General features: G+C 45.2%; 1 protein-coding gene across 7 annotated transcripts in view; it reads left to right on the top strand.

Moving 5' to 3' along the window:
* The window catches only part of ACACA (acetyl-CoA carboxylase alpha), a 114746-nt gene that overhangs the window by 54083 nt on the left and 32677 nt on the right, over positions 1 to 27986 (top strand). For 5 of the 7 annotated variants that reach the window (XM_034068787.1, XM_034068788.1, XM_034068786.1 and 2 more), the window contains 12 exons: positions 1798 to 1854; positions 2165 to 2209; positions 4571 to 4612; positions 4770 to 4985; positions 5457 to 5612; positions 7284 to 7487; positions 9974 to 10129; positions 10497 to 10643; positions 20615 to 20884; positions 21213 to 21310; positions 21827 to 21947; positions 22366 to 22476. In XM_034068787.1, coding sequence (XP_033924678.1) covers positions 1798 to 1854; positions 2165 to 2209; positions 4571 to 4612; positions 4770 to 4985; positions 5457 to 5612; positions 7284 to 7487; positions 9974 to 10129; positions 10497 to 10643; positions 20615 to 20884; positions 21213 to 21310; positions 21827 to 21947; positions 22366 to 22476 — 1623 coding nt within the window. The remainder of the gene's footprint in view (positions 1 to 1797; positions 1855 to 2164; positions 2210 to 4570; positions 4613 to 4769; positions 4986 to 5456; positions 5613 to 7283; positions 7488 to 9973; positions 10130 to 10496; positions 10644 to 20614; positions 20885 to 21212; positions 21311 to 21826; positions 21948 to 22365; positions 22477 to 27986) is intronic. The other 2 variants (XM_034068790.1, XM_034068789.1) reach the window with 1 other exon arrangement.

Here is a 27986-nt window from a genome sequence, read left to right as displayed (position 1 = left end):
GCTTTGGATGTAGCTGCACCTTCCTGAAGCCTCTGGGCCATTGTTTCTCTTTGCAGTGTGTTCTAATCCATCAGGTCAGGATTTCTGCCCTTTACTTTTTGATAGGGTAAAAGACCTTTAAGATTCTAAATACATCAGGTGAATCTTGATCTGTCTTCAGATGCTCTGCAAAAATGTCCTGTATCCCTCTCCGTGGTGACACAGTTGTTAGAGGCATGGGAAGTGACATTGAAGTAGTCTGTATTTGCTGTATTACAACAGTCTTAATGCACTTAAAGTTGTTCTCCGTGGTGCTGGCATCCTGGAGCATCTAGCAGGATATTTCTGGCTCAAGGTGGAATTGATATGATCTGTTCTGTGCCTCTTCCATAAGCATGGGCCACATTGCTGCATTGGTGGTACCTGCAAGCACTGTGGGAGGACTGAGTGAGTAGCTTCTAAAATGGGGCTGGAATCCACATGGCTTCAGCTGTTCCCTGTCTCTTTAAGCAAGGAATATAACCAAATATTAAAATTAAAACTAGTTCTGCTTTTCATCTGCTTGATCATGCTCCAGGCGTTTTATGGGAGGGGATAAAAGGAAAGAGAAGGGGAAAAAAAATTCCAAACCACATTAAACTATCAAATAGGTTGATCCAAATTGTCCAAATAATCTTCTAGTCCCAGCATGTTGTGTGTGTTTTTTTTAATAGAAATTAGGATCATATACTTGTAAATGACTTGTGGAGGAGATTGAGGCAGTCAGTGTAAATGGAGTTTCTCCAGGTGCTGATGGCTAATCGCTCTGTAATAGCTGTGGACTTGCTGTGAGACCCACATTATTACGATGTAATCAGAATCCTGTTGCTATGCTGTTATTGTCTGCCACTTGTGGAATTTTAAAAGCAATAACAATTTTTGCTTTTTAAATCATGGCATTATTAAAGTTATTTTCTTCCTCTTGCCATGAATATAGTCACTGATGCTCATTTTCAAAGGGCTTAACCTTAGTAAAACATTTCAGTCTGTGCTGAAAGGGGTTGTTTTGTTCCTGCTCTGCCTCAGTTGTTTCTTTTTTGTTCTTTCCTTTTTCCATTCCTGTTGCTTTTAAATTGGAAAAAGGAGGAGAAAGGCAGAAGTTTTAGGAGCAGAATTATGAGATCTTAACACTTCAGAAGAGCAGTGATGTGGCAAATACTGATGGCAGCGCTCATTTGAAACATGGCTTAGTGGAATCTGAGAAAGAAGCAACCCAAATGGATGTTATCTAATCTACTTGAAAACCCCCAAACAAATAACACCTTTCACTTCTCACCTTTACAATATTGACACATCTGGCCCGGGTTGGCTGTGTGCTTGTTGTGCCAAGATCGAGTATGTACTGCCTCCTTCCTTGGGTTAGCTCCTTTAAACCTCATTCCCCATTGTTTTCCATGTCTGTGTTGAGCTCCCTTCACAAAGTGATCCTTGCAAAAAAAAGACCAACTTCCTTTGGCAAAGGAGCAAGAGCGTTTCCTGCAAGACTTGGCTGTGACTCTTGTGCTGTACTTGTTAGTGAGGCTCAGCTGGAATGCCGTGTTCCTGTGATTCGGTTACTTACCTCTTCAGATTTAATTAATGTATTTGCTGTGTGTGCTGCCAGACGGTCATCACATGAGAAATCCTACCTACGAGCAGGCTGAAGCGGACTAGGAACTCGCAGCAGAGATGCAGGAGCTTCTGTGGAGCTCTTCCAGCTCACAGGAAGGCTTTGACATGTTTTCGACTGGTTCTGGTGCTGTTACTCCACTCACCTGCTTCCATCCTTGCCTTTCACAGAAATCAGTCCTGATTGAACACGGGATTCGGAGGCTGACTTTCCTGGTAGCACAAAAGGTATTTTGACATCTCCCATGCTGCTCAGCACTCTGCTTTCTAGCCTATAATAGCTCTGACACTTCATGTGTGTTTTCCCCCCATTAAAAGCTGAATTTAACTATATTTAGTTCTTTCTTCACTGGTTTTGTTCTCTAAAATTTGAAATGGTTTTGATGAATTTGCTTAAGAAAATGAATTTACAATTGTAACCATCCTTGCAGCCTTTGTGTTCTTGAATTAATTCATTTTAATTTTCATCCTAATTGGTAGCTTTCTTCTGCTTTGTTTTTCCCCTTGTCTCCCTGTGTTTGTATGTTTCGTTTGTAAGGACTTCAGGAAACAGGTCAACTATGAGGTGGATCAGAGATTTCATGTAAGTAAAAAGGGCCTAAACCACGGTGGTATTCTTGACCTGAGGCCAGGAGACACGTAAATGACTCCAGGTTTCTCCTTTGGTTCTCAGTCCAGGTTGGACGGGGCTTGGAGCAACCTGCTCTAGTGAAAGGGTCCCTGCCCATGGCAGGGGGTTGGAACTGGATGAGCTTTAAGGTCCCTTCCAACCCAAACCAGTCTGGGATCTATGATTTAATGCCAACGTTGGTGTCAGAGTTACGTGAAGTATTTAAACACCTCATTTCAAATACAGGAACAGGCCTTTTGCACTCAGAAGGGTCATTCACGTGCTCAAGTCTCTCTTGATACCTGGCTGAGCTCATGACTGCCACATTAATAAAGGGTTTGTTTGGTTTGGTGTTGTTCTGTATTCTTAAAATGCAATCAACTTAAATGCTTGGATTTCCTGCATAGTGTGGTGATTTCTTGAACCTTCTCCCTGGCTTTAACTCAGAGGAGTAGTTGAAGTGACTTTCTGGACTTATAATAGCGTTGTGAGGTGGCAAATGTTTGATGCTCTTACTGCTAAGGATTGCTTCTTTCCCCAGGGCTTGGGCAGCAGTGAGGGCCACTTTAAGCCTGTTTTCAGTGTGGCATTGTTAAGGTATCAATCAGATTTTTATCCCTTGTGTATCTGCTTTACAACTCTGGAAATCATTAGGAGTCTTGAAGGTGCAAGAAATCCATCCTGTGCTCCACACATGTGGTTTAGCAAGCTGCATGAGAGGAAAAGCAGCCTACAAACCAGTATAAATAGTGTTTATACAAATGTGGGTATCACCACATGGGAATTGCTGCCACAGTACAGGCACAGACATGTATCAGTCAATGGCTTATATAGGAGATGGGATTCTTTGGAGAGGTGTTGGGATCTTAAGCAAGGAAGTGCAGGCTTTAGATTTTAAAACCAGGAAGTTTTAGAGAAATGAATTGATATTTGGGAGTGAAAAGTGAAAGCCTATGAATAATGAATGTAGCATGTGTCAGTGGTCAGAAAGGAGGAAGGGATAACAGGAGACATCACTGGCAGCTTTGGACTGTTGGGATGCTCCTAGTTCTGAAGCTGGAGGAGGCAGTGTGGTGTAGCACGTGCTTGCAAAGTTTGTGGAGCACCTCCAGGATCTCCTGTGAGTGTCAGTCTTTATTACAGCTCCTGTTCTATCCCGTTTATTACTGGACCAACTATTAACTTAGCCAGGGCCTGGGCTTGGGTTTGTTTTTGTTTTAATTACAGTCTATATAATTAGTTCCCAGCATGTTGAGGTAATAGAGAGTTGCTCCAGCAAGCTTCCAATTTCCTCATCTCATTAGGTTTTTAACGTGATTATTAGTATAATAATCAACTCTGATGATTTCTGTTGTAGCTCCGCACATTCGGTGGTTTGCAGGGTGTCTGGATTGGCTAATTTAGGCAAATTATTGTGATTGTCTTGATGATGGTTGGTTGATTAGAACACAGCAGGGGGATAATTCTTCTGCCTGGGAAATGGAGCACTCTTTTGGATTTTGGTACCAGAGCACTGAGAATTTTGTGTGTGTGCACATCTAATTATTATATTTGCCCACCACACTCGTCAAATGCCTTGAAAGCAATTACATTAGGGATAGAATGAGCGTGGATGATGAGAGGAGGAATTGGCAGCATGCAGAGGGAGACAGGTAGGAGGGATTTGGAAGAGAAGGGAGGAAACATGGAAGTGGTAGTTTTCTCAGTGCAGTTGATGCTCATAGTTCACCTGATGTGCCTGAATTATCAGGTGGGATTTCTGGTACCACCAGTTAGTCAAACTAGTCAAACACAGGTTATTTTGCTCAGCTGAGGTTGATCAGGTGAAGTTCTGGGGGCTTTATAGCAAGTAAGGAAGAAGACTAGGTAGATTACAAGTCATAGTTTTCCTTATGAAGAGAGTATTCCTAGCAGTAATAGTATGAAGAGAGCTATAGAACACACGTCATCGTTGTGTGTACGTCTGCCTCCATTATGGAGTGTTAATATCATTGTATGGCTCCCAAACATTTCCACAGGAATCATAACTAAAATAGAAGTTTCCCACTGTTGTCTGGACAATTCCCTGCTATTGTCTGTTAATAATTATCAATAATGATAAAACCCCAATCAGGTATCCTCTTTGCATTAGCAGTGAAGACAGGTTTAAGCTTCCTCTGCTGTCTTCTGGAGGGAAACTTGATTTTCCACCACCCTTTGTGCTATTGAGCATGTAGCTGGTAATGACTCCTGTCATCTGCTGTGCTGTGGTGCTGCCCAGGTCTGCCTGGCAACACTCTGGGTAGAGCAGAGGGGTTACTTTGGGAGGGCTGACACTGTTGTTTCTGTTTTCAGAGGGAGTTTCCAAAGTTCTTCACCTTCCGTGCCCGGGATAAGGTAAGTTGTGTGTTCTGAATAGTTGAGCTTAGGACTTGCTCTCTTGCACTTTGTCTTCTAGGCTCAGTGTTTCAGTTGCAACACAGCTCTTGCTGTTTCAGCTTCTTTAACCCACCCTTCTCTTTGACCCTCTTTTCTACCTGTTTGATGCCTCCAGTTTGAGGAGGACCGGATTTACCGGCACCTGGAGCCAGCTCTGGCTTTTCAGCTGGAGTTGAACCGAATGCGGAACTTTGACCTCACTGCCATTCCCTGTGCCAATCACAAAATGCATCTCTACCTGGGAGCAGCTAAAGTTGAAGTGGGAGCAGAGGTGACAGACTACAGGTTCTTCGTGCGGGCTATTATAAGGCATTCGGATCTGGTTACCAAGGTGAGTTTTGATTGACCATGCAAGGTCTCTTTCCAATGCAAGGTCTTTTGAGCCATTTTAGCACCTGCACACAAACATTTTACCTGTGTAGAGTGCTGTGTATGTGTGTCCTCTGTTTGCTAGCTCTGCAGAAGCATGTCTTCAGGGACCTTGTATTCGTCTGCTTCAAAGAGGTGGCCCAGGTGGCTTGTCTGAAGTCCTTGCGTTCTGAGGCAGCTGTAGTTCCCCTGTGTTTCTCTTGCCCTGTCTAGCTTTGGATTTATGCTGAGGGCACAAGGCAGCTGGATGCACAGATTGGGCAGTGGGAGTTCGGGCTCTGTGATGGTGATGGATGTGTTTCAGGGTTGCACATCCTGCTGAAACTCATGTAACCTATTTTCACAGTCAACTCCTGCAGATTTTCAAACACTCTATTCTTGGGCTGTGAGGCTTGGAGTAGAAAGTAAATTATCTGTTCACAATATTTGGCAGGAAGCCTCCTTTGAGTATCTGCAAAATGAGGGGGAGCGGTTGCTGTTGGAAGCCATGGATGAGTTGGAGGTGGCATTTAATAACACCAACGTGCGCACAGACTGCAATCACATCTTCCTGAATTTTGTGCCTACTGTCATCATGGACCCATCCAAGGTAAGATCTCCCCCAGCTCCAAACTGCTGTTTTCATGGGTGTGACTCACCAGAATTAAATGGTTTCTTGTTGCCTCTTATTGCTGTTTAAATGCACCTATTGATTGAGTACAGTTTAATACCCACTGGGGAGCGACAAGTGGCTTCTAGTCGCCACTTTACAACAGAAAGCACAGGAAACTGGGACCAGTGTTAAGTGGTAATGTGAAGGTCAGTTTAGTTATTCTACAGATCCTGGAGTTTTGCTTTTCAGTGGAGAAAGTAGAGTCACATAACTTAACAGAGCCCACTTGGCAGCGAGGAGGGAAGAAAGCTTTGGGTTTTCTTCTAATCTAGGAATAAATATTAAATGTAAGAGTCCAGAACTAGCAGAGCTCATATGTTTAGTGGAGTAACACTGTCCTTCAGGCAATGCAGCTCACTTCCTCTGTGGGAACCAAGGAGTAGCTTATTAAAAGTATGTTTTGTATTTGAAGCAAAACTGATTTTTTCATTGTGTGTTTGATAGAAACAATTTTAATAAGGAAATAGCTTTAAATGCTTCTCTGTTTTTTACCAAAGTCCAGATTCTGTCCAAGTAGAACATGAGGTAAATCATGGACTTAAAAAGGATTTGTCAATTCAGCTACAAAAAGTGCCTCATTTTCATTCCCTGATACCAAACCACAGAGATCAACATCATAACTTAATGAACCTTAAACCTGACAGATGCATAAATGCAAGTGTCAAGGCCTAAAGCATGTTTCTGGTTAGCAGAAGCACTACAAAGAATGTCCCAAGTAAATTGTAAAGGCTACATTTAGTAGGAAATCAACATTCTGTTCATGGCTACCCAAAGGTGAAAGCTGACCTTGCCTTACAAGAGTAACTGGAAGCTTAAAAAGATGACTTGGTTATCAAAATAAGCGTCTCTTGCTCAATAACTTTTAAATCATGATTAGAAATTGGTGGCTTAAATCGCTTTGGAATAAATCCTCTCTTGGCATATCCAAAATCTTTAGGTTTGGAAAGTTCAGAATAAGCCTGGATGCTCAGCCCCTGGAATTTCACTTGCCCTTGGATATGAACCATGACTTTTCCCTAAGCTGCTGTGGAAAAGGGACTTCAGTTTTTGAAAGAATGTTAAAATCAGCCTATAAATTGCCTTCTTTTAATATGCACCATTTGCCAACAGCACTATATTATCAAGTTTAATAGAACACCAGAAGGCCAAGCTCCAAGTAGTAATTGCTTTGGTGATTTAGAGCACCGTACCGCGTGTGTGGTGAAACATGATTATTGTGGTGCTGAGCAACTGTTTGTCAGGGGTTTCCTTGGCCTGCATCTGGTTCTTAGCTGTGAACTGTGCCTGGAGGAGAGGCAGGGTAAGGGGAAGCAGTGGGCACGCTGTGCCATGCTGGGCTGTGATGTGCCATGAGGAAAAAGGGGAGTGATTCCAGTGCTGTCCCTCAACCTCACTAAGTCCCCAGGTTGAGTTTAGCTCCTGTCTATCTCAAGGCTTGTTGGGATGAGAATGAGGGACACCAAGGTGCCATGGCAGCTTCCATCTCTCCTCTTGTGTGATGTTCCCCCATAGCCCTTTGAGCAGGACCTCACAGCAGGGGGATGGAGGGGTGACCAAGGGGTGGATGTGTCCAGAAGGGTGACAAGAATTCTTCTCCTGTGTTTTAAGATTGAGGAGTCGGTGCGGAGCATGGTGATGCGCTACGGGAGTCGCCTGTGGAAGCTCCGTGTGCTCCAAGCTGAGCTGAAGATCAACATCCGTTTGACTCCAACTGGGAAGGCTATTCCCATTCGGCTCTTCCTGACCAATGAGTCAGGCTACTATTTGGACATCAGCCTGTACAAAGAGGTGACAGACTCCAGAACAGCACAGGTACTGTGGTTTGATGAGCAAATCATTCTGGGGGGAGATACATTCTACCTAATGAAGCTAGAGGACCTTTGAATAGACTAGAAGACCTTTGAAGATCCCAACCCAAACTAGTCTATGATTCTATGAAGCTCTTCTGTGGGTTGTGGTGTTTTCAGGTGATATAAAATTGCCATTCAACTTGCCAAAGGGATGTAAAGCTAATCTTGCAATAGGTGTGTAGGTGTGCAGAATGCAATCAGTTATGTGAAGTGCATGCCTTCTGATTGTGTTTTATGCACCTTTGGTCATTTGTACATCTGTTTTCCTCTGGCAGAGTGCTCAAAGAAGCAATAGAAAAGCAATTGCTGTTGGTGCTCATTCTGTAGGTTGTAATAAAAAATATTACTAATTATATGTTTCCCTGAGTAGATGGAGAAAATCTGTGAACTTATCTTTTAAATTCTAAAGATACAGGGAATGACCTGGGTAGGATGATATAAAATTATTGAAGGTGCTTTTATATAATTTTTATGAAGCATAATGGGCTCTTTTGTAATGGTTGTGGCTATTCTGGTATTCCTGCTTTTCATGGCACAGGAATAGTGTGGTTAACTGCAATCCCTACATATGCTAAAATCCATGGAGCATAGGATGCATGAAAAATATTTAAATACAGCAATGTTTACTTCTCCCTCTGTAATAATCTCTCTGCCATGCAGAAGCAGCAGCAGAATAAATCACTTGGGCACCATTAATGCTGAACACAAAGTGCTGAGTCACCTTTTCTCCTCCTCCATTTAAGTGTTTCCAGCAGGCTGCCTGGCCATACAGTCCATCCAGAGATCCCAGGGCAGATAGGGGCTGTGTGCTTTACTTCATTTCTGCCTTGGAGTGAAGATGGGGAAAGAAAAGAGCATTTTCATAATCTCCAGTAACTGAGCTTAACACTTGATTCTTGTTAGTCATTTGTGAAGGTCACCTTTGCTCTTAAACTCTGTCTCGGATGAGTTTTATGTTTTTCAAGCTGGGGAATGCACTTGTGAGTGTGCAGCTTTTAGCAACCTGCCCAGTGTTTGATTCTTTTTCCATTATATTAAACCAGGCTCTATTAAAAAAATTTACCATAGGAATTACTGTGGAATTACTATGGAAAAATTACCATGGGAAGTACTATGATTAAACTTTGAGTAGTTGAGAGGAAGGTTTGACTTACAGAGCTTGAGGTGCTCAGTTTTTAAGTAACCTTGGTAAATCTTCCCCCTCGTGATGGAGGTTTATAGGATGGGTTTGGGTCTGTGTGGTTTTCTCCTGTGTATTCAGAGAGTTATTCTGAACTTGGAACACTCTTCTAAAAGAGCTCAATCATTACTGCTGAGCTGGGTGCTTTGACTTCTGAAGACTGGAAAAACAGATTCATCATGAATCTGTTTATGATCCCAATCTCTTGTTCAGCTTCTGTGGTACCGGGTGGTGATGCTCAGTACACATTTCCCAGTCACTTCCCACAGAACCATACTGAAGCTTTCCAGAGATCCAAGAAGAACTGGGCTCCAAGTATAGTAAAAGCTCTTAACACAGGCTCTGTCACAAGCACTTGTTACCCTGAATAAATACTTCTCCCATTGAAGAAGCTGCTTCACAAAGGGAAGTCTGTGGAGACTGGAGAGAGCATGAGCTACTGTTTTTAATCTAAAGCTTAAAATAGGCTTTACTTAGTGAATTTTATCATAGTGAATATTTACTTAGTGAATTCTTCAATTAATTCATCTTCAATTAGAAAAAGATGTGTGTAACATTAGAACTGATCCCCATTCTGTTTAAACCAAGCCTTAATCATGTCACTTCTCTCAGGCGTGTTTCCATTAGGCAGCATTTGAACAGTGTTGTCCCACTTAAGCAGCTCCTCCTGTTCCTTGGTTGCAATAGATTTCTTCCGAGTCCTGGCTGGGTGGAATATATGGTGCCATGAAGCATGGCAGTTGATAATTCATGTTGCTACTCGGGGAAAATCTTTTCAACTTACAAGATCAAAACTTCAAGCCAAATGACATATGCAAGTCTTGACCTAGCTGCCATGATCAGTCAGTGGAGATGCGGGTACTGTGCTCTTCGACTGCATAAATAACAGAGTTCTCCTCTCTGCTCCCAGCTATCACAATCCATCGGCATAGATAGGGTGTCAGGGGAAATGCTGGGAATGTGAAGTCATCTAAGTCACAGACTTTGTTCTGTGGGGATGTGGCTCTGTTCACGTTGCTCTCTGCTCTGATATGGCAATAAGTCAATGATACACAGATCCGTGCAGTAATGGTCCACTCTGTCTCCAAAGGGTAGTAATGCATGATGAAACACAGTGTTACAGCCTGTGGGAGTATTAACATACTTGTAGAGCACAGAAACAAACCTGATCAGTCTGGAATATCCTGATGGTTTTTGGTGAAATCAGCATGAAATAGGTGTATAGGACCAGTGGATGAAACAGTAATTGGTCTTGTTTTGTGCTGCAGATTATGTTCCAGGCATATGGGGATAAACAAGGACCACTTCATGGGATGCTGATCAATACCCCCTATGTGACCAAAGATCTGCTGCAGTCCAAGAGGTTCCAGGCACAGTCTTTAGGGACATCATATGTCTATGACATTCCTGAGATGTTCCGGCAGGTAAGTACTTTAGGGGCCTGGTGGGTAGCTCTCAACTTGTGTACCTGCAGAGCACTGCTATCAGTTGCCATCCTTGCTTGTCAGGGCAACAAGTGGCCTGAAGTGGCTGGCAGGGTTCATACAGCTATGGATTGAGTCTGCTTTGGAAGAAATTAGGACTGTGGATGCACTGCTGCTGTAGTTCCATTAATAAGTCAAACAGTAGAAGCTAGAACGTAAACCAGAGCAAGTGATACCCATGGACTGCTGTCAGTCAGACAGGGGGAGGGATGTGTTGGAGTGTTCTGTCTCGAATATTAAGTCTCATTGGATTAAATAAGCCTATTTGCAGATGGTCTTAACAAGAATTTCTCTTTCCATTGCCCAGTCTTTGATTAAACTCTGGAGTTCTATGAATGAACACGCATTCCTGCCAACGCCACCGCTGCCTTCCGACATCCTCACGTACACTGAGTTGGTGTTGGATGACCAGGGCCAGCTCGTGCACATGAACAGGCTGCCAGGAGGAAATGAGGCAAGTTGCACTTTCTTTAATGCTACTTTTCTTCCCATGTCCTGCAGTACATTGTGGTTTGGACTAGGTTTGACAACGGTAATGAAAATTTACCAACCAGGCACAAGATCTATTCATTCACTCTTTCACAGGTGAAAGCTCTCCCTTGAAAATGAGGTTTTTGTTTCATTAAAAATTAATACCTTCCATACAGTGGGTGTTTTAACCTCCCCAGTAAATGATGATTCTGTTTCAAACCTGTGCCTATGCTGGTTTTCCTTCATAATTAAGAAGTGCTCATTCAGCGATTCCAGGTACCTGGAGTTTGTATTGGAGCAAACTCTGTTTTACAGGGCTAAATAGAATGTTTTCATTTGCTTAAAAACCAAAAAGTAAAAACAATTTTATGCTTTCCCTTGAAGTATTCGCCCTGCAGTGTTTGTGTAGCGGGCACTGGCAAGGTGTGTGCAACATCCCCCTCTAGTGAGTGATTTACTTGAGACTAAGAACCTGCTATTGCTACCGGGGTAATGGAGCTACTCCTTCAGGTGGAGCACGAAGGGGCTGTTGTGATGGGGTTTGCTGGTGTGTCATCCACCAGCAAGCCAAAGATTGCAGCATTGAAATGACCGGAGACTAAAGCTTACTGGTAGAAGATGGGTTTATTTCTTTTGCCAAGGCTAGGTGGGATTCAGTGCTGTCATTTAAATCTGAACACTTCTAAGTGGTGGTATCATTTATTCCTACTTGGCATCACTGAACTAGCACCATCCCTTTCCTAGATACATCATCTTCAGATTTGCAAAAGCTCTGTTGAAAACCATCAGGTATAGTGATGGGAGGAAATAGGGGTTTTCATCACTATTTACTGCATGTATCTTGTCAGGGGAAGGGTTTGAATATGATGTTTGCAGATTGAACCTAATCAGTAAATGGTGACTAGGGGAGCTCTGTGTCCTTGTCTTTCACAGGCCTATAGGAGAACTGCTTTAACTAGTATAATTAAACCTGAAATGAGCTATTCCCTGCATTCTCAGTGAAAGCTGAGGCTGTGGTGCTGCGGAGGCTTATGCCATCATCTTTCTCTCTTTCTCTGTTCTCATTCAGCCTTTGAGTGGATGGTGGCTGGGGAAATAGCAAAGTCCCTCAGGGACGTAGCTCTGTTCTTGCTGAAATTACAAGCACAGAGCTGCCTGGGCATGAACATGTAGTGTTTACTCTGCCAGTATGAATACAAATAGTCTTATTATAAGAGATTCTGTACCCAAAGACAACCAAAAAAAAATTAGGAGGCTTTTTTTAACCCTTGATAGACTTAGTTATGTTCAGTCTGTGAAGACTTTACATGGCTGTTGTGGTGTGTGCTGGCATGTTATCTAAAGCACAGGTTCCAGCCCTGCCTCTGTGGCTGTTATGCCAAGGGGTTGAGTCACTGGAAAGTGAGATGGACAAGGGGGAAGCACGATGTTCCCTACATTTTTCAGTCTGGCTGCTGAAGATCCCTTCTTATGGAGGTATGGAGTGTAACATGCTTTATTTATAATGACTTCTAGAATGGAGGTGAAATCCCAGCTCAGGCCTTGGCGTTGAGCCCCAGGAAGTGCCCTGTGCCTCCCTAGGGAGGCTCATGGATGTCAGCCCAGCCTGGCTGGAGCTGGACAAGTTGCTGTAGGACCGTGTGCAGCTGGAATGAGGTTTGAGGCTTTGGTATTGAATTGTGTCACCAGTCACCACCACACACAATAGCGCTCATTCACAGCTGAGAGGAAGAGGTTCCAGCAGCAGGCTGAAGGACAGGTGACATTCAGGAGGTGACGAGCTGCTGAACAGATTCATTCCTCTGTGCTGCACTTGCTTTATCTGGATGAGCTGACTTCAGGCTTTTATGGTTTAATTCCTTTCAGCTGAGGAAACACATTTTCACAAAGGCACACTCCAGGTTCTCTTTCCAAAGGAGATGGCTGTAAGGGTGGAGAAGGAAGAGACAAGATGCTAGGTAAATTCAGAGCATAAGCCTTTTCTTTGTTAAGGCTGTAAGTGGATCCATTCTGCTTTTGTTTGAGAAGCAGTCTGCATGGCATCTGGGCAGAGAAGTTCAGTGTCTTCTCTGCCAGGTAGCAAAGAACCCCGGGGTTATCCGTCAAGGTGGAAATAGCTGGTAGCATTGCACAGGAAGAGGAGTCAAGCCACAATCATCATCATCATCAGACTGGTTTGGGTTGGAAGGGATGTTAAAGCTCATCCATTTTCCATGGGCAGCGACACCTTCCACTAGAGCAGGTTGCTCAAAATAGGGATTGGTTCTGCACTTCTTCCATATGTTAGGGACTATTCTCAAAGCATGGCACATTTCCTTGGCTCTTTAAACTTGCCTGCACTTCTTAAGGAAGAGTTTTGTCCTCAAATAGATGTACTTGACTTCAGAATGCCAGAGGCACACATACACTGAAAATCACATTACTGGGGAGATGATCACTAACAGAAGAGTCTTTGGGTTTGGATTTGCTAAATAAGTGCTGTGTATTATGTTTACAGCATTCCCCCAGCTTTGGTTAGTTAACAGTCAGTGCCAGTGGGATCTGTGCCTGAGATCCAGGGGTATGAGCTGTTTCCAGTTCAGCACCAGTGAGCTGAGTTACTAAAGAGGAAATGTCTGCTGAAATCTGGCTATGGTAAATCTAGCTGCTCTTTAGTGCATTTCACTGGTGTACTTGGTTTAGATCAGACTCAAACACAGCTATTCCCATTGGAAGTTAGTGCCTTACCACTGTGGTGCCAGCTGTTCTGAGGTGGGCTTGTCTTTCCTGCTGGAGCTGTGCGACACCCTATGAACAGATATGTTTTCTGTCTGTGAAAAGGGGTCAACACACTCTTCCTCTCAAAGTAGTCAGCTGGGCTGAGTGCTCTGATTGTTTTAGCTGGCAGGGAAATTGAGAAACCAGCAGAAAATCCAGGAGATTTGTGGTCAATGCGTTCAGCAGGATGGCAGCAACTGGAATTCCAGTCCCTGCTCGAGCACAGGCAGAGCAGGAGCTGGAAGCTGAGTTTCTCGTGTCCTCTCGGAGTTCACAGGTAGCATTCTATAACCTGTGTTTGCAGGAAAACCCCTGAAATGGGAATTCTCAACAACTTGCGGAGCACAAGAGGTGTTTCCCCACTTAGCTCAGGACCACCTCCCTGTAGCCCACCACCTCAGTTGGCAGTGATTATCTCTTTGCTGGGAGTCTCAACAAAAGAAGCCAAGGACTTAATGGACCATGAAAATACAACTTGCTCTTTATTCCTGCACAGTGCTTGCTCCTTCCGAGCAAGGCTCCTGCCTCTTGCCACAGTGCATGGGGAGCATGCAGTGCTGCTGGCCCTGCTGCCTGGAACACATCGCTAATGCTGGGCCTTCTTCCAGCCTCTTGTTCTCAGGGCAGCCAGAGCTCTGCCTGAAGTGCATCTGCTGTTTCCTTGGCCTGCAGACAGTCTCCTGGATGCTGCCTGGAGCTTTCTGCTGGATGGTTTCTGTTCTGGAACCTTCATGTTAAGCTTGTGAACTATGTCCTGCTCTCTAATTGCTCTCTTTTTAGGAGTTTGGGTTTTTTGGGGGGTGTTGGGTTGGCTTTTCTTTTGTGTGTGTCCCTTCTATTACTAGTCTGGCTGCTTTGACACCTCTGCTCATGTGTCAGACTCTTGTGATGAGCTCTGCCTGCTACCACAGGATTTCAGTAAACCCACACCTTTGACAAGGCTGAATGTGCCACACTAAAAAGTGGAGAACAGTTTGTAACTCATCTCAGACCCATCAGCTATAGAAGGGAGCTGAAGATGACAGTATTTTATCAGCAGAACCAAACACCAGTCAATAGCTCCCTGCTAAACGCTCCTGAGTAAAGACTGAATAGACTTTGGGACAAATGGGGTATAATTTAGTGTACAATTGAGCATATCAAGAACTGAGGACCAGAGGTGGATGCTTGGCCTGACTCTTAAGATAGACACAGACTGTTGGAAAGTACAGAGTTTATATAGGTGGGAAAAGTCCAGTTGTAATTATTTGTAATCTTACATGTTTTAACCTTAAATGGCTTTTAAGAAGAAGACTTTAAGAGAAGCCCCTGATTTCCCTCTGTAGTTACGTGGCTGTGCTAAAAGGGGAATAGATCTGTGTTACAGTGTAAACACAGAGCAGTGAGCAAGGCTGGGGATGCAGAACTGCTGGCAACTCACATAAAACACTTGGTTTAAAGACTTCAGCTGTTGATTGCAGTGGCTCTGCTGATGGCAGGACCTGTAATGTAGTGACACCCCCTTCAAATACCCATTGAAGGTGGCTTTGTTCTGAAGATTAGCATATTAACTGAAGCCGTAGTGTGAAAAGGCAATTCCCTCAGCCTATATAAGACTTGTCATTCTTGAGCTGGGCATTCTGAGGTTTTCCTCTAGCACTTCATGTATTTTGACTACAATTTACCATGATCATCTGGCTCTAGCACTTCACCATCCTCTGAGAAAACCCAACTCATCTTCAAGGGCAAGGAGAAAGTGAGGGCAAGAAGTGCCTGGAGCAACACCCCGTGTTACCCTTCAGCTCAGGCTTGGGGCAGTGTCCATGGAAAATGTGTCATTTTCCCTATTGGCACTAGATGTCACAGTTTTCCCTTCTCAGCAGCATGAGGATCAGCAGTAATCCATGATCAGAGCTGGTTGCTGGCAGGCTGCAGGAAGGTTTGGCCAGGTGAAGCTCAGGACGGTGGTGGGCAGAGGAAAAGTCCCTGCATGGCCTGGGGCTGAAAGTGCGGCTTCATGAATATTATACAAGCAAAGCTTAATAGTTGAACTGCGTGTTCTGCTTTGTCACCCCATGTTCCTGTGGTTTATGACAGGCACAGGGTACCAAAACCCCTCTAATGTCACTGTCTGATGTATCTTTGTCTGTAGCTTCACTGGATGCAGACTGTTTCAGCTGATGTTTTCAAGCCTCACACTCTGCCTAGGGAAAAGTCATTTACTGTTTAGTTTGGAAAGCTTCATCAAAAATGCTTTTGTTGGTGCCAGAGCTGCAGTGTTGTTCACAATTGACTTTGTGAGCTTGGAGCAGGAGTTTGCGTTAGATAGAGAATCTGGTTTGGGTTCAGCGTGAGGCCTTTTGCTGTCCCCAAGAGACACTGCACAAGCTTCATTCCTTGCAGCACAGATGTTTGTGCAGTAAAAACTCCTTGAGCAGGTTATTTTGAGCTTCCCTTTTGGTGCTCTGTGTGTCCATGCACTTCCCCTGTGATCATCAGCCAGCTTAGTGCTCGTTTCCACCCTGGCTTGCCATCCGAGCACCCTCCAGTCTAGTGTAAAGAACCAGGACAGGGCAAAGTCACATCTCCTTCAGTCCGTGGTGTCACACGATGCTTTCACTGAGCAAACCTCTGCCACGTTTCCTCCTGGAACCATTTCTTCCCATCTCTCATCCACTTGGCTGCGTGCTGTTGGGAAGGACCGTGCCAATGTGCGCTTGGCTCTGCTGCCTGCGACTGTGGCTTTGATGGCTAAATGACATCTCTTTCAGAGCCAAGAGGAGGATGAAGGGATCCTGGGTTTTGGCATTCCACCCTTGTCAAGGCATTGAAGCTGAGTGCCTCTAGCAGGACATGTGCATCACACCCTGGTTTGGGGAGTCGGGTCACGCTGAAGATAAACTCCACAGCTTTTGGTCACAGTGCAAGTGGGGATCTGAAGGTCTGGGCATCAGATCTGAATGATGAAAGACCAAAACTTGCTACATCTGGGCATGTCTTTGGTCCCTTTCTAAACACACCTTATCCATGGCTGTGCAGCAGAGGGATTCAGCATCCTGGGGCTGTGGCTGCTGGTTTGCATCCAGAATAGACAGAGGTTGTAAAGGGGTGGTAAAACCCATGTTCCTTGATTTAACATGCAAGTACAGCAGGGGAAAAACAGGCTTTCATTAATGGTCAGCTTCAGCGTTTCCAGTGCTCACATACTAGACCCCTTCAACTGTTGCATTTCCTTTGTTATTATAACTTTTGTATGTAATAAATACTGACATACAAATGTGTTCATGCTTTCTATATATTTTTACATATAAAACTTCCATATGATATAGGTACCACAGAATGGAAACAAGTCAGAATCCTTACCAGGGTTTTCTGAGCTCAGTTGTCCTATGTAGAAATTTCACGACCCACATTCAGGTCTCCAAATTGGGATGTAAATAAGTAAAAATGAAGCATGATCAAGTACCTCAGCTCAGGCATCACCCTTGTTGTGAGAGAAGCTGAGTAAACCGACACCACTGGCACGGCTCAAGCGTAGATGCTGTCAAATGCTAAACTGCTCTCATTCACATCAGCTTTTGTCAGCTGTGCTTCTACAGGAATTAGAGATCCTGCCAGACAGAGACTGTAAAGCTCCCTATGCCTGGACACCAGCCCCTGTTTGCCTTGGCTGCCTCCATTCCGAGCCTCTTGTGCCTGCAGGAGGAGCCAGGATCGGTTTCTTTCCCATTCCCCTCGGTGCCTGTTGTCAACAGCTCCGGCTGCCACTCGCAGTCGATTTGTAACTGCATCAGTGTGTGTATTACTGTTCCCATCGATAGCGCAATTAATGTTGAAGTCAATTTTGGTGTTAATTTTAGGCCATGATTAGTGTTGACACTGTGTGTCAAACTAACGGCATTTATGAGCACCATGAAAACGAACGTTAGTTAATACCCTGCTTTTACTATCTGTTAATGGTTACATTAAGCCAAAGCTCTAGTGAGAGAAGATGTGTATAAAATTATATATATAAAACTTGTGCGTAATGTATGTGTGTCGTGCGAGTCTGCATTGCTGCTGTGCTATTCAGGGAGCAGATGACATCTGAGCACTGAATCCTAATCACAGTTTGGAACATCAGAAATAATGATCACTTCTGATCGGAGGTTGTGAATAATTCATCCGCTTTGATTTCCACGTTCTGTCCAGTGATACTTTTCAAACCAAATGTGTTCCTACAGGAGAATAATGGCCCCACTTCTTATGGAAATACTGTGGCACAAATCATTTTGCCAACATAAAAACAGTTAAATAAGACGGTTCCTGCTTTTATTTTTCCCCTCCCTCTCGCCTTCATTCCTGGGCATGCTGGGAACAGAGCTGGGGCAGGAGCAGCTCTTCCAACCTGTGCTGGCTCTTAACAGGAGCCCGTTTTGAAGGCACTGCTCCTTACCATCACCCAGTCTTGTTCTGACAGTGCTCTTACGTGATTAGCTCAGCCTCATTAACCTGTGAACTCACCACTTTTTGGCATGCTGCGTTTAACTTCAACATCTCCCTTTTTCCCCTCAAATAGAGAGCCATACTCCCCTGCCTGTAAATTTAAACAGACTCCACGTTATTCATAGCAAAACCATCCTTAGTTGTGCGCTGTGCTTTTTATTACTTGGTAAATAGCACCAAGCACGCTGTGTATGGGGGAGGCAGGAAGACACAAGTTAATAAAGTGGTGCACTTTAATTCTTCTTTTCTTAAATTGCTCCATATTTGTTAGCTATAAACTATTTTTTCTTTACTATGCCCTGGCTAGGTAGTTTTTCCTGTTGTACTCATCAGCATTAACAAAAGGGATTTTATTTATGTAGAGGATTCACAGTCTCAGGTTAGGAAACTATTCCATGAATTCTATTATAATCTGAGTTATCTAAATAGGAAAAGCTTTTAATTTTCCTGTTTTCTGTGCTGTCAAAAATCAACAAGCTGATGAAAGTGAGGAAAATCCCTTAGATGTATAGGTGAGAGCCTGTGGACCCAGTCCTGGGTGCTGATGGAGCTCAGTCACTACTCCTTCAGCCCTGGGGTGAGTGTTAATTCACCTGCCTCGCAGGTGAGCTGAGGGTGCCAGGATGTTACCTCCAGTTCATTGTGGTTATCATGCAGGTTTCTGGCAGTGGCTTCGTGTGTTTCCATCTCACACTACTGTGGTAACGAGTATTTAGCAAGTATAAAGCCTGAGCAGCTGAGTTGTTTGTGTGGGTTGTGCTCATCTAATGGTGCCTGAAGCTTCCTGGGGTGGTCCTGGCCGATGGGATCAGTGCAGCTGCAGGGACACCCTGTAAAATTGGTGTTTGTGCCATTTGGGGTGGTGCAGTTTTAACAGGGACATTCCCCCATCTTCCCTGTGGGTTTCCATCCATAACTGGAGCTGGTTTCTAAGGTGGTATCAAAAAGTTCTGTAAGTGCCCACTTATGGATTTTAGTTGTGGCAGGGATAAACAAAACCCTGTAAGGGCTGGTAAAGAACTGAGCTGCAGTAGGTGTCAGGGTATATAGGCAGCCATCCCTTACTTCTTAATCTTGAAGTCTTTAACTTTGGATTTGCAGCCTTTTTTAACCTGCTGTTTCTAACTGCAGGCTTGCGAGTTAGCACAGAGGCACATTATCCAGCCCCTGGCGTCTCTTTTTCTGCTATGAAAGTCCATCAGCAGAAGGGCAGAAGTCCAAGGAGCCTGTGTGGTTTCGTTTGGGATCCATTAGGTTCCTCTGCCAGCTCTGGACTCATCTCTGTGACCCCCAGTCTTTCTGTACCCACTTGTTTTACATCAATACAACTTTTCCCTATAATTTGGCAAGAGTACTGGTATTTGAGCAAAGCATCCCACTGCCTTCTAGGGGTTTATCCTCCCACCTTTCCAAGTGCTGCGGTATCTCTCTCTTCCAAAGGCTGCAGTTGGATGCTGAGATGTAACTGTAAATCTGCAAATACTCAGAGGCAAACACATTAATCCCTTCTGACACATCAGTCAAAATAGCAGTGGATGGAACTGAGGGGAAGGTGAACTGAAACACCCTCATTCTGTTAACTTGCAATCTCAGCTCTTGGAATGGGAGGTGCAAGGGAAAGGAGCTGCCAGTAGCCAGTTGTAATGGCTTTGGATTGCTGCCTGCTTTACTTCCAATGACCCTTTGATTAATTCCTCTCCCATTTTATTTTTTTTAAGGAGCCTATTATGGCATATCTTATTGCAGATGTTGATTGGATCTTAACTGTGTATTGTGCCGTTTTGATTTGGATTAAATGGCACATATCTATCTGCTGCTTCTCCCCTCTCCCCCTCCCACTTTAGTTCATCATGTTCAGAATTCAGAGTCTCCACAATGAGAGTTTCAACCCTCCTGATAGCAGAGGATGTGCAATCGGCTTGAGGAATGTGTACTCAGAGCTTATGATCCTTGGGCAAGCGGAGACTGGGTGATGCATGTGGCTTTCAAGGGACGCTGCTATTTCCATCTGTTAATGGCATTCCAGGATGGCCAAGTCCCCAGTGCAGCGATACGTGGCAGCTGAGAGATGGGAGATGCAGGGTACAGATGTTGCTGATCTCCATAAGATGGGTCAGAAGAGATCATCTGGTGATTTTAAAAAGAGAAATATGCAGCAAAAAAGCATTACTTATCCAGGCAGGTTTGAAAGAAACTGCTGCAATGTTTGGGAAGCAAAAAGGGAAGAGCCAAAGAAATGAAAGGAAGGGCAAACAAAAATTAATGGAGGCAGTTAGGAATAGAAGGATGATTAAAATGAGGGAAGGGTGACAGAGAAACAGGGTGATGAGGTTCTGGGGTGATACCTGGGTATCCCAATCAGGTGGTCACGATTCTGTACAGCAGCACATCCATCCTCACCCTGGGAGTTCTGGCACATGGAATAAATGCAGCACCCTGAGAGGGGTGTCTGCAGGATGTGTTTTGGACCCGTGGCAGATCCCTGAATGGGGAAAGGGAGAGCCACTGTTGGTATCTGGGATGGGAAGAGCAATGGAGGATGTGCTGCAGGGAGTCTGGGAAGCATTAAGACTTCCCAGCTGTGTTCCACACTGGCAGCACGTATCAGAGCTGGTCTTGTCGGAGTTCCCAAGGAAAATACACTAACAACACACAGTAAAATGCATAATTCCTCCCTGTTCTATCTGGAAGATCTACACTTAGTTGTTGTTATTCTCTGCTCTTTGATCACAGGTTGGGATGGTGGCCTGGAAGATGACTCTGAAGACCCCGGAATATCCCGAAGGCCGTGATATCATTGTCATTGGCAATGACATTACATACCGGATTGGCTCTTTCGGGCCTCAAGAGGATGTGCTGTTCCTGAGGGCTTCAGAGCTTGCTCGGACACATGGCATCCCCCGTATCTATGTGGCTGCCAACAGTGGAGCCAGGATTGGTTTGGCTGAGGAGATTCGGCACATGTTCCAAGTAGCATGGGAAGACCCCGATGATCCATACAAGGTAAGGAGGCACAGGAGAAGCTCTGCAGCATCTTGCTTTTATACTGCTTCTTTTAATAGAGGTGAGGGTAAATGTTTGCCAGACTGTTAGATCCAAAGTTTTCCTTGCTATTGGATGTCTCAGGCAGCAGTACTGGCATCTGGAATGAACTGGTGCTAAACGCTGAAAGCATCCCTCAGCTGGAGCTCTGATGTTAAGAGAGGATTTTCTCACTGCTGTCTGGGATTAAATCCTGCTCTCTCAGAATGTTCTTTTTGGAAGGGGTTATTGGGAATTCGGAAGGGAGTCCAGGTGGGAATTAGATGAATGGACTCTTTTTTCCCTGCAGGGATACAAATACTTGTACCTGACTCCTCAAGACTATAAGAAAGTGAGTGCCCTGAACTCAGTTCACTGTGAACATGTGGAGGACAATGGAGAGTCCAGGTAAGCACAGACAGGTCAGGATGAAAACCTTTCTGTTCAGTACATGCTGAAGTACTTTGCTTAGCAAGGGCCTAGTGGGAAAGACAGAAGCCAGCCTGAGAGTGCTGGGTAAGAGGGGATTGTGCTGGGGAAGGAAGGCATAAAAAATGTAAAGAAAAGGTAAGACCCTCATTATAATCTCTTGTTCTGTTTCTTTTTCCTTTGGGCTCCATTTTCTTCTTTTCTGGCCCTTTTTCCTATGATCAGCCTGCTCCTCACGGCCCGTGGGAATGACAGAATAACTTTTCCATGGGCAGTCCTCTCCCTTGGCATTTCCTCTTTGCACTGCTGCTTTGGCTACTCCGATGCAGGACTATTTCATGCAGAATGAGCCCATGTGCTGGTCCTGGCTGGGTTTTATGCACATTATTCGTTAGAGCCTTAATGATACTTAGTCACTTTCCATTTTCTGGGTAGCAAACTGATTCAGCAAATCATTGGACCTTGTGACTCAAAGGCTGTATGTGTCTCCCTCAGGTATAAGATAACAGATATTATCGGAAAGGAAGATGGACTTGGAACAGAGAACCTCAGAGGATCTGGCATGATTGCTGGAGAATCATCTTTAGCCTATGAGAGTGTTATCACCATCAACTTGGTAATCCCCCACTGCTTTCTGTTCTTCAGACTATTGTCTGCTTCAGCTAAAAACCCTGCGGTGATATCCAGAAGGGACATCTGGGATCAGACTTCTGGCTGTTCTGAATTGGCTCCCATAGGCTTGAGCAATGCCACTGGCACTGTTGTGGAGCTGGAGCCCTTGCAGGCTAAATCTAAAACGCTTGTAGAAAACTGTTATTTGGCTTCATATTTGCTCAGTCTCTTAAGTTGCTAAGTCTTTTTTTTTAAATAAAGCTACTGTGTTTTACCTAAAAATAGAATGTGCAGTTTTGCAGTGAGAGCAGGTTTTACAGCCTTGTAATACAAACATGCCTGGCGTTATCTAAGTGTTTGAATCAGAGGGGTTTGGCTGTGTGCTAAGACAGAAATCAATGTAATTGCTTTATTTCCTTAAGGTTACGTGTCGGGCAATTGGAATTGGAGCTTACCTTGTCCGGCTGGGTCAGAGGACTATCCAGGTGGAGAACTCTCACATAATCCTGACTGGCTGTGGAGCCCTCAACAAAGTGAGTCTTTACATGTTTCAGTCTTCAGAACTATGTGAATTGAGCTGGTTTTGTGGGTTCTGCTGGAGACCCAGGGAGCTGCCACCACTCTGCATCACTGTGCTCGGTCCTGTTTGCTTTCTTCCTTCTGGGGCTCCTTCTAATCAAGAAGGAGACCCAACACAGGGCAGCAGCTGTGGAACTTGCCTTTACAGTGTCTTTCCTTTGCTCTCTGGTCAGAAAGCAGTCCTTTCTTGACAAGAGCATCATACCGACAGCCAGAGGCACTGTTCCAGGCATCCCGGCTGGAGATTGGCAGGGCACCTCGACACAGCTGCACGTTAAAGGGCTTGAGCATGAGCCAGGTGAAGGGAAAGAAGGAGAAGCAGCTTCTAACACAGTGTTGTGGTTTAACCCCAGCTGAAACCAGGTCACATAGGTTCTGTGCAGTGATAAATGACAGCAGTGGGGAAGCCCACAGCTGGGCAGCATCTTCTTCCACCCACTGTGTACTGCGATGGAGGAAACGGGGCTGTTTCCGGTATCTGGAAGCTTGTGTGTTGAAATTCCTGGGCCCTAATCTCCCTGAGCTTTCAGCCATCCACAGCACTGTAGGGGGGAGCAGCGAAGCCTGATGAGGAGAGTGTGGATGGAGGTTCCCCAGGGGTCAGGAATGCTGTGGACATCTCAGCTGTGGGAGCACGAGGAGTACCTCGGGCTGTAAGAAAACTTACTGCTTTCACTCCTAAAGTGGCTCTTCTTCCTCCCCCCTTCACCAGAGGTGCTTTTTCTCCCTTTGCTGCCCCAAGCCTATTAATACCACAGCCTCCAGCTCCTTGTCTGAGGCAGGCACGGCTCCGTTCTCATCCCTCTCACTGAGGGCTTTGTTTACGTGGGAGTTGGGATTGTGCAGTGCGAGTGCCCTTCCCATTGTGCAGCTTTGTTCTCAGGCCCTCTCCAGCACCTGGGGTGGTTGTGCTTCATTGCAAGCTGTGTTTCAAGGAGTGCCTGCCTGACAATGGGAGATAAAAGGAAAATAGTCTCTCGTTGAATTATTTCCCTGAATAAAGGGGGCTCTGCAGAAAATGAAGCATTGATCCTATCAACTCCAGGATGCAGTACCCTCAGTTAGATCTCTTACACACGTCGCACACCTGCATCAATGGAAGGAAAAGAGGCATTTGAAGATCCATCCTTTAAAAAGAAATTGAGTCAGTTTAGTGCTTGCTCAAGTGGAGGAAGTTGCCTGCTTCCAGCTGTCATTTGTGGGGGATCGGGGCCCTGCAGAGTTTCCCAGATGGCAGGGCCAGGCTGTTCAGTCCTTCTTTCCTCCTCTCTTCTTCCCGGGTTTAACTGCTCTCTCTACCCATGGAGTGAACGTTTTCATAGGATTAGATTAATCTCACTACATTTTAGGCACTTAAAAATTAAGGGTTTACCTTAAATTAAGGCTTCTGTCAGCAGGTGTAGGCAGGAGGAGCTGCTTTCTGCGGGTGACTTAGCCCATCCCAAGAGTTTTCCTCCCTACACGTTTTTAGGTAAGCATTGAACCTCTACCTGGCTAAAGGTCAGGCAAAGGAGGAATCTGTTCCATCCTATCCGGCTTTCCCAGTGAGACAGCGAACCCCAGACCCAATAAGTTTACCTGTCCTTGAATAGTGGAAGAGTGGGAATCCAGTTCTGGTCAGAGCTTTTTGAATGGATGCAGCTATAATTGTGTCCCAGAAGAGTGATGTCCAGTGCTAACCTGAAGTGACCAAGCTTAGTCCAGGGGGGATCTTAAGGAGAGTGTGAAGCAAATGGTGGATGCTAATGCAGGATCTGCTTCAGGCTTACCCTCTGTCTCCCTGTTCTTCCATGTAAACTGTTAAACTCTTGTCCTTTGAATTCAGATGGACAGTTTGAACTTTCTTTTGGCTAGAAAGTGGCTGGCCCAATGTCAGCCAAGGCCAGCTAAGCAAAGTCTTCCTTTGTAAGGAATGCAGAGGCTGTTGGGGCATGAAGTATGAGTTCTTGTTCATTCACATGAATAAGACTCCAAAAGGGTCTTGTGGTGGAAACCCGTTGTAGTTCTCTGTGGAGTGGGTGAGCTCTGCTGCTTCTTGTCCCCTTAGAGCAGATGGTGAGAAGAGCCTGTGCAGCAAAGCCAGTGCTTTACTGCATGGGAATTGAAGGTCCCCAGTCCCACTGACAGGGTCTGGAGGAAAGATCATGCCTGAAACAGAAGTAAATGCAAACTGTAGCCTTGCCTGACAGTTGGAACTGGAGGTATCCTGACCCAATTGTATGGAAATGTTCCTTGAGCTTTTCCCAGTTATGTCCCTGTGATTTGGGACTGGTTTTTCCATTGCTGACTTTTAACTGCTGTCTTCCTGGAGGATGCTGTGCAAAGCTTACGCGTGGTCTTGTGGCTACAGATCCATCTTCAAAATGTCTCTAGTCTGGAGGAAGAGAGCGTGCAGTGCAGAAATGGGGACAATTGGGCTTTCAGGGAGCAGTGAGCGAGCTTCTGGGGTGGTTTTGAGTTTTGGTTTGAATTTTCTCTATTGAAATACTGGATTCTTTCTCATTTAAAGGAGGAGCAGAGGGGGGCTGTGACAAACATTCTGTGCCAGCAGATCTTGTTCATTATCATTATGTAAAACCAGCCTGAGGGTTTAGGTGTAGAGGGAAAGGTCCAGATGCCAAAACCAGACTACAACCTATAACTTAGATGATGAGCTCAAGGTCAATAGCATTTTTAGCCGGAGCTAATGTTTGGTTCTGGAGGTTGGTTAATCACGTGCTGGCTGTGTCCGTGTCACTGCTTTGTAAGTAGAGAGGCACATCACTGCGAGACACCTGATACCAGGCAGGTTTAAGCATTCTCTCAGCCCCATTGCCTGTCAGGGGTGACAAGAAGCAGCACAGGAGCTGTGTGAGGCTTCCCTCTGCTCCTGATGAAGCTGTCTTTGTTCCTAGCCCACACCGACAGGCATTGGGGAGGGGGGAAGACCTGGGCCAAAGGTGGTGGTGCTGCGTGGTGGGGACACAGCGCTCTGCATGCGGGGCACTGGGGCTGCGTTTCATCCGTCCCCCTTTTGTCTTCCCCCAGTGCATTCCAGCGGGGGGTGGAGAGGTGGAAATGACATTTCATTCCTGTGCCGGGAGCGTGTGCGCGCGCCTGTGCCGAGCCCGCTGACCCCCCTGGAAATGGAAATAATGATAATGCGCGTCTCCTGACTGCATCAAAGTATCAGCACATCAAAAGCCAGGAGGCATGAAATGCAAATGATAAAGTGAAAGCAGATGGATTGTGCATGATCGCCTGATGCCCAATGAATTTTAAGAGCTGCCGGTTCACATGGGGAGAGGGGCTGAAATAAACACGTTATCCCGGCAATTCTGCTTTTTGTTCTCTGCTGCTCACTCCTGACAATATTTTTTCACACTCCAGCGAGCAGCCACTCCATCTCCCTCCCTTCCCCTCTCCTGGCTGTCTCCCTCCCTCCCTCCCTCCCTCTCCTAGCGCTGTCTACCTCGCGCACGTCTCGGGTCATGTCGCCGCAGCTCCGGTGGAAATAATAAGATCTAAAGCACGAGGTTGTTATTTGCATAGAAATAGCATGGAGCCCCAGGCAGCGCGGGGGAAGGACACAGAGATCATTTGTCTAAAATTTTAATGAAAACTTTTGCTGAGGCAGAGGTTTTTATGTGTATATATATATATATTTTAACTTTGCCTCCCCCTTTTTGCCACCCCCACTTCCTCCCTCAACTCCCTTTCCCCCTGCTTTCATCCCTAACAGGTTAATTTCCACTGGTTTTCTTTCCAATAGAGGGAAGAAGAGCCCAGCGCTCCCTGTTTATGCCTTGTGCGTCTGGTTCAAGCTTCCAGTCCTCACAGGGATGTTCCCAAGTCTGTGGCTGACCTGTTTGTAATGAGTTTGCTCCTCCTTGTCTTTTGTGTTGAAAAGGGAGCCTGTCTTTAAGGCTGTTTTGTTAATGTAAACAGTGGCTCTCAATCACATCTCTACAGAGGCACGTCTTGGGCTTCCTCTAAGGGAAGCCAGGTTTAGCAGAGATCTTCAGAACCCTCTATGACTAACTTGATACACATCAGTGTCATAGAGAGGTCTTCAGAATCCTCTACTAACTTGATATGCATCAGTCTGTTAGAGAGAGGTCTTCAGAACCATCTACTGGCTTGATACACATCAGTGTTACAGGGAGGTCTCCAGAACCCTCTACTAACTTGGTACACATCAGTGTTATAGAGAGGTTTTCAGAGCCCTCTACTAACTTGGTACACATCAGTCTGTTACAGAGATGGTCAACCTAGTAATCTCAGTTTATTTTCTGAATGATGATGAACTGCTCCCCACACTGCACTTCACAACAGGACATCTAAAGTGGTCGTCACATCACTTCTGGAGGTGAAGGGAAGAATGTAACCAGCAGTGTTCTGTTCCCTTTCTTCCTGTTTAGCTTTATTTCCCCTCAGTGATATCCTATAGTACGTAGGGAAAGAGGCAGTGAAGAGTCAGAAATCACTACAGTCTGAGATGTTCAAAGCATAGCTCAGAACCAGAACTCTGGGTCTCATTTCCCAGTGTGCAGGCAGCTGCCTGGTTGTGATGTGACACGTCTGATCAGCAATTACCTGCTGGCACCTTGGCCTTGAATCCTTAGTTCATTTGTATTTGGGATGTGTTTTGAGCTCATCAGATGGGAAGTACCTGCATCCATCCTCAGGATGTCTTTCTGTGGAAGGTTTTGCCTTCAAAATGATCTTAATTTAAACAGTGTATCTGCTTGTATAACCTATTCTAGACCTGAAAGAGCTCAGGAACTAACCAACCAGGTTAGTAATGCACTGTTTCTAGCACTGAGAATTGGTGTTTTTTAGGGGGAGAAAACACTTCTGAAGAACACCTTTTAGAGGGGTGTTTGTCAGGTGAACTGATGTGTGGAACCTTGATTGTTTGCTAAGGCAACATGTAAATATCCAAAGAACTTCCAAGCCTTTGTCCATTGACCTTCTTTGAGTAGCTTTTCCACTGATGCAGACAGGACTGTGGTGGTGAGGACGTTAACGTGATGGGCAGCGGGGTGTATGTGTCAATCAGGTGACTGTGGGTGAGTCCCTGAGGACTTGTTGATACAACAGACCACAATTGCTGTGAGGATCGTTTTGACAATGTGCATTTAAATCCCAACACCCCAACAACCCCTTTGCACGAGGCCAGGAGAGAATAGCCTTGTATTTTAATTCAGTCCTGAATTGTATTGACTATTAAAGCCAGAGCTGAGGTTGATGTGGCTGCTTTTGAGGAGATTGATGGTTTCATTGGTATAGATCTGCAGCTGAATGGTGGGAGCATCCACGTGGCAGGCAGAGAGGAGCAGTGTACATGTGAGAGAGCTTGAACCAGCTCCCTGGGTAGTGGTTATCCCCTGCTGTAGGTTGCTTGGTGACACAAGTTTATAGTGATGTACTTCAGCCAGCCTGGCTCTGTGCTGTTGGTGGGTCTTAAGCATCTTCTGACTGA

The sequence above is a fragment of the Melopsittacus undulatus genome, chromosome 13, assembly GCF_012275295.1.
Source record: "Melopsittacus undulatus isolate bMelUnd1 chromosome 13, bMelUnd1.mat.Z, whole genome shotgun sequence".
NCBI lineage: Eukaryota > Metazoa > Chordata > Aves > Psittaciformes > Psittaculidae > Melopsittacus > Melopsittacus undulatus.
Note: the sequence above shows the minus strand (reverse complement) of the source record. Positions and strands in the feature narration are given on the sequence as shown.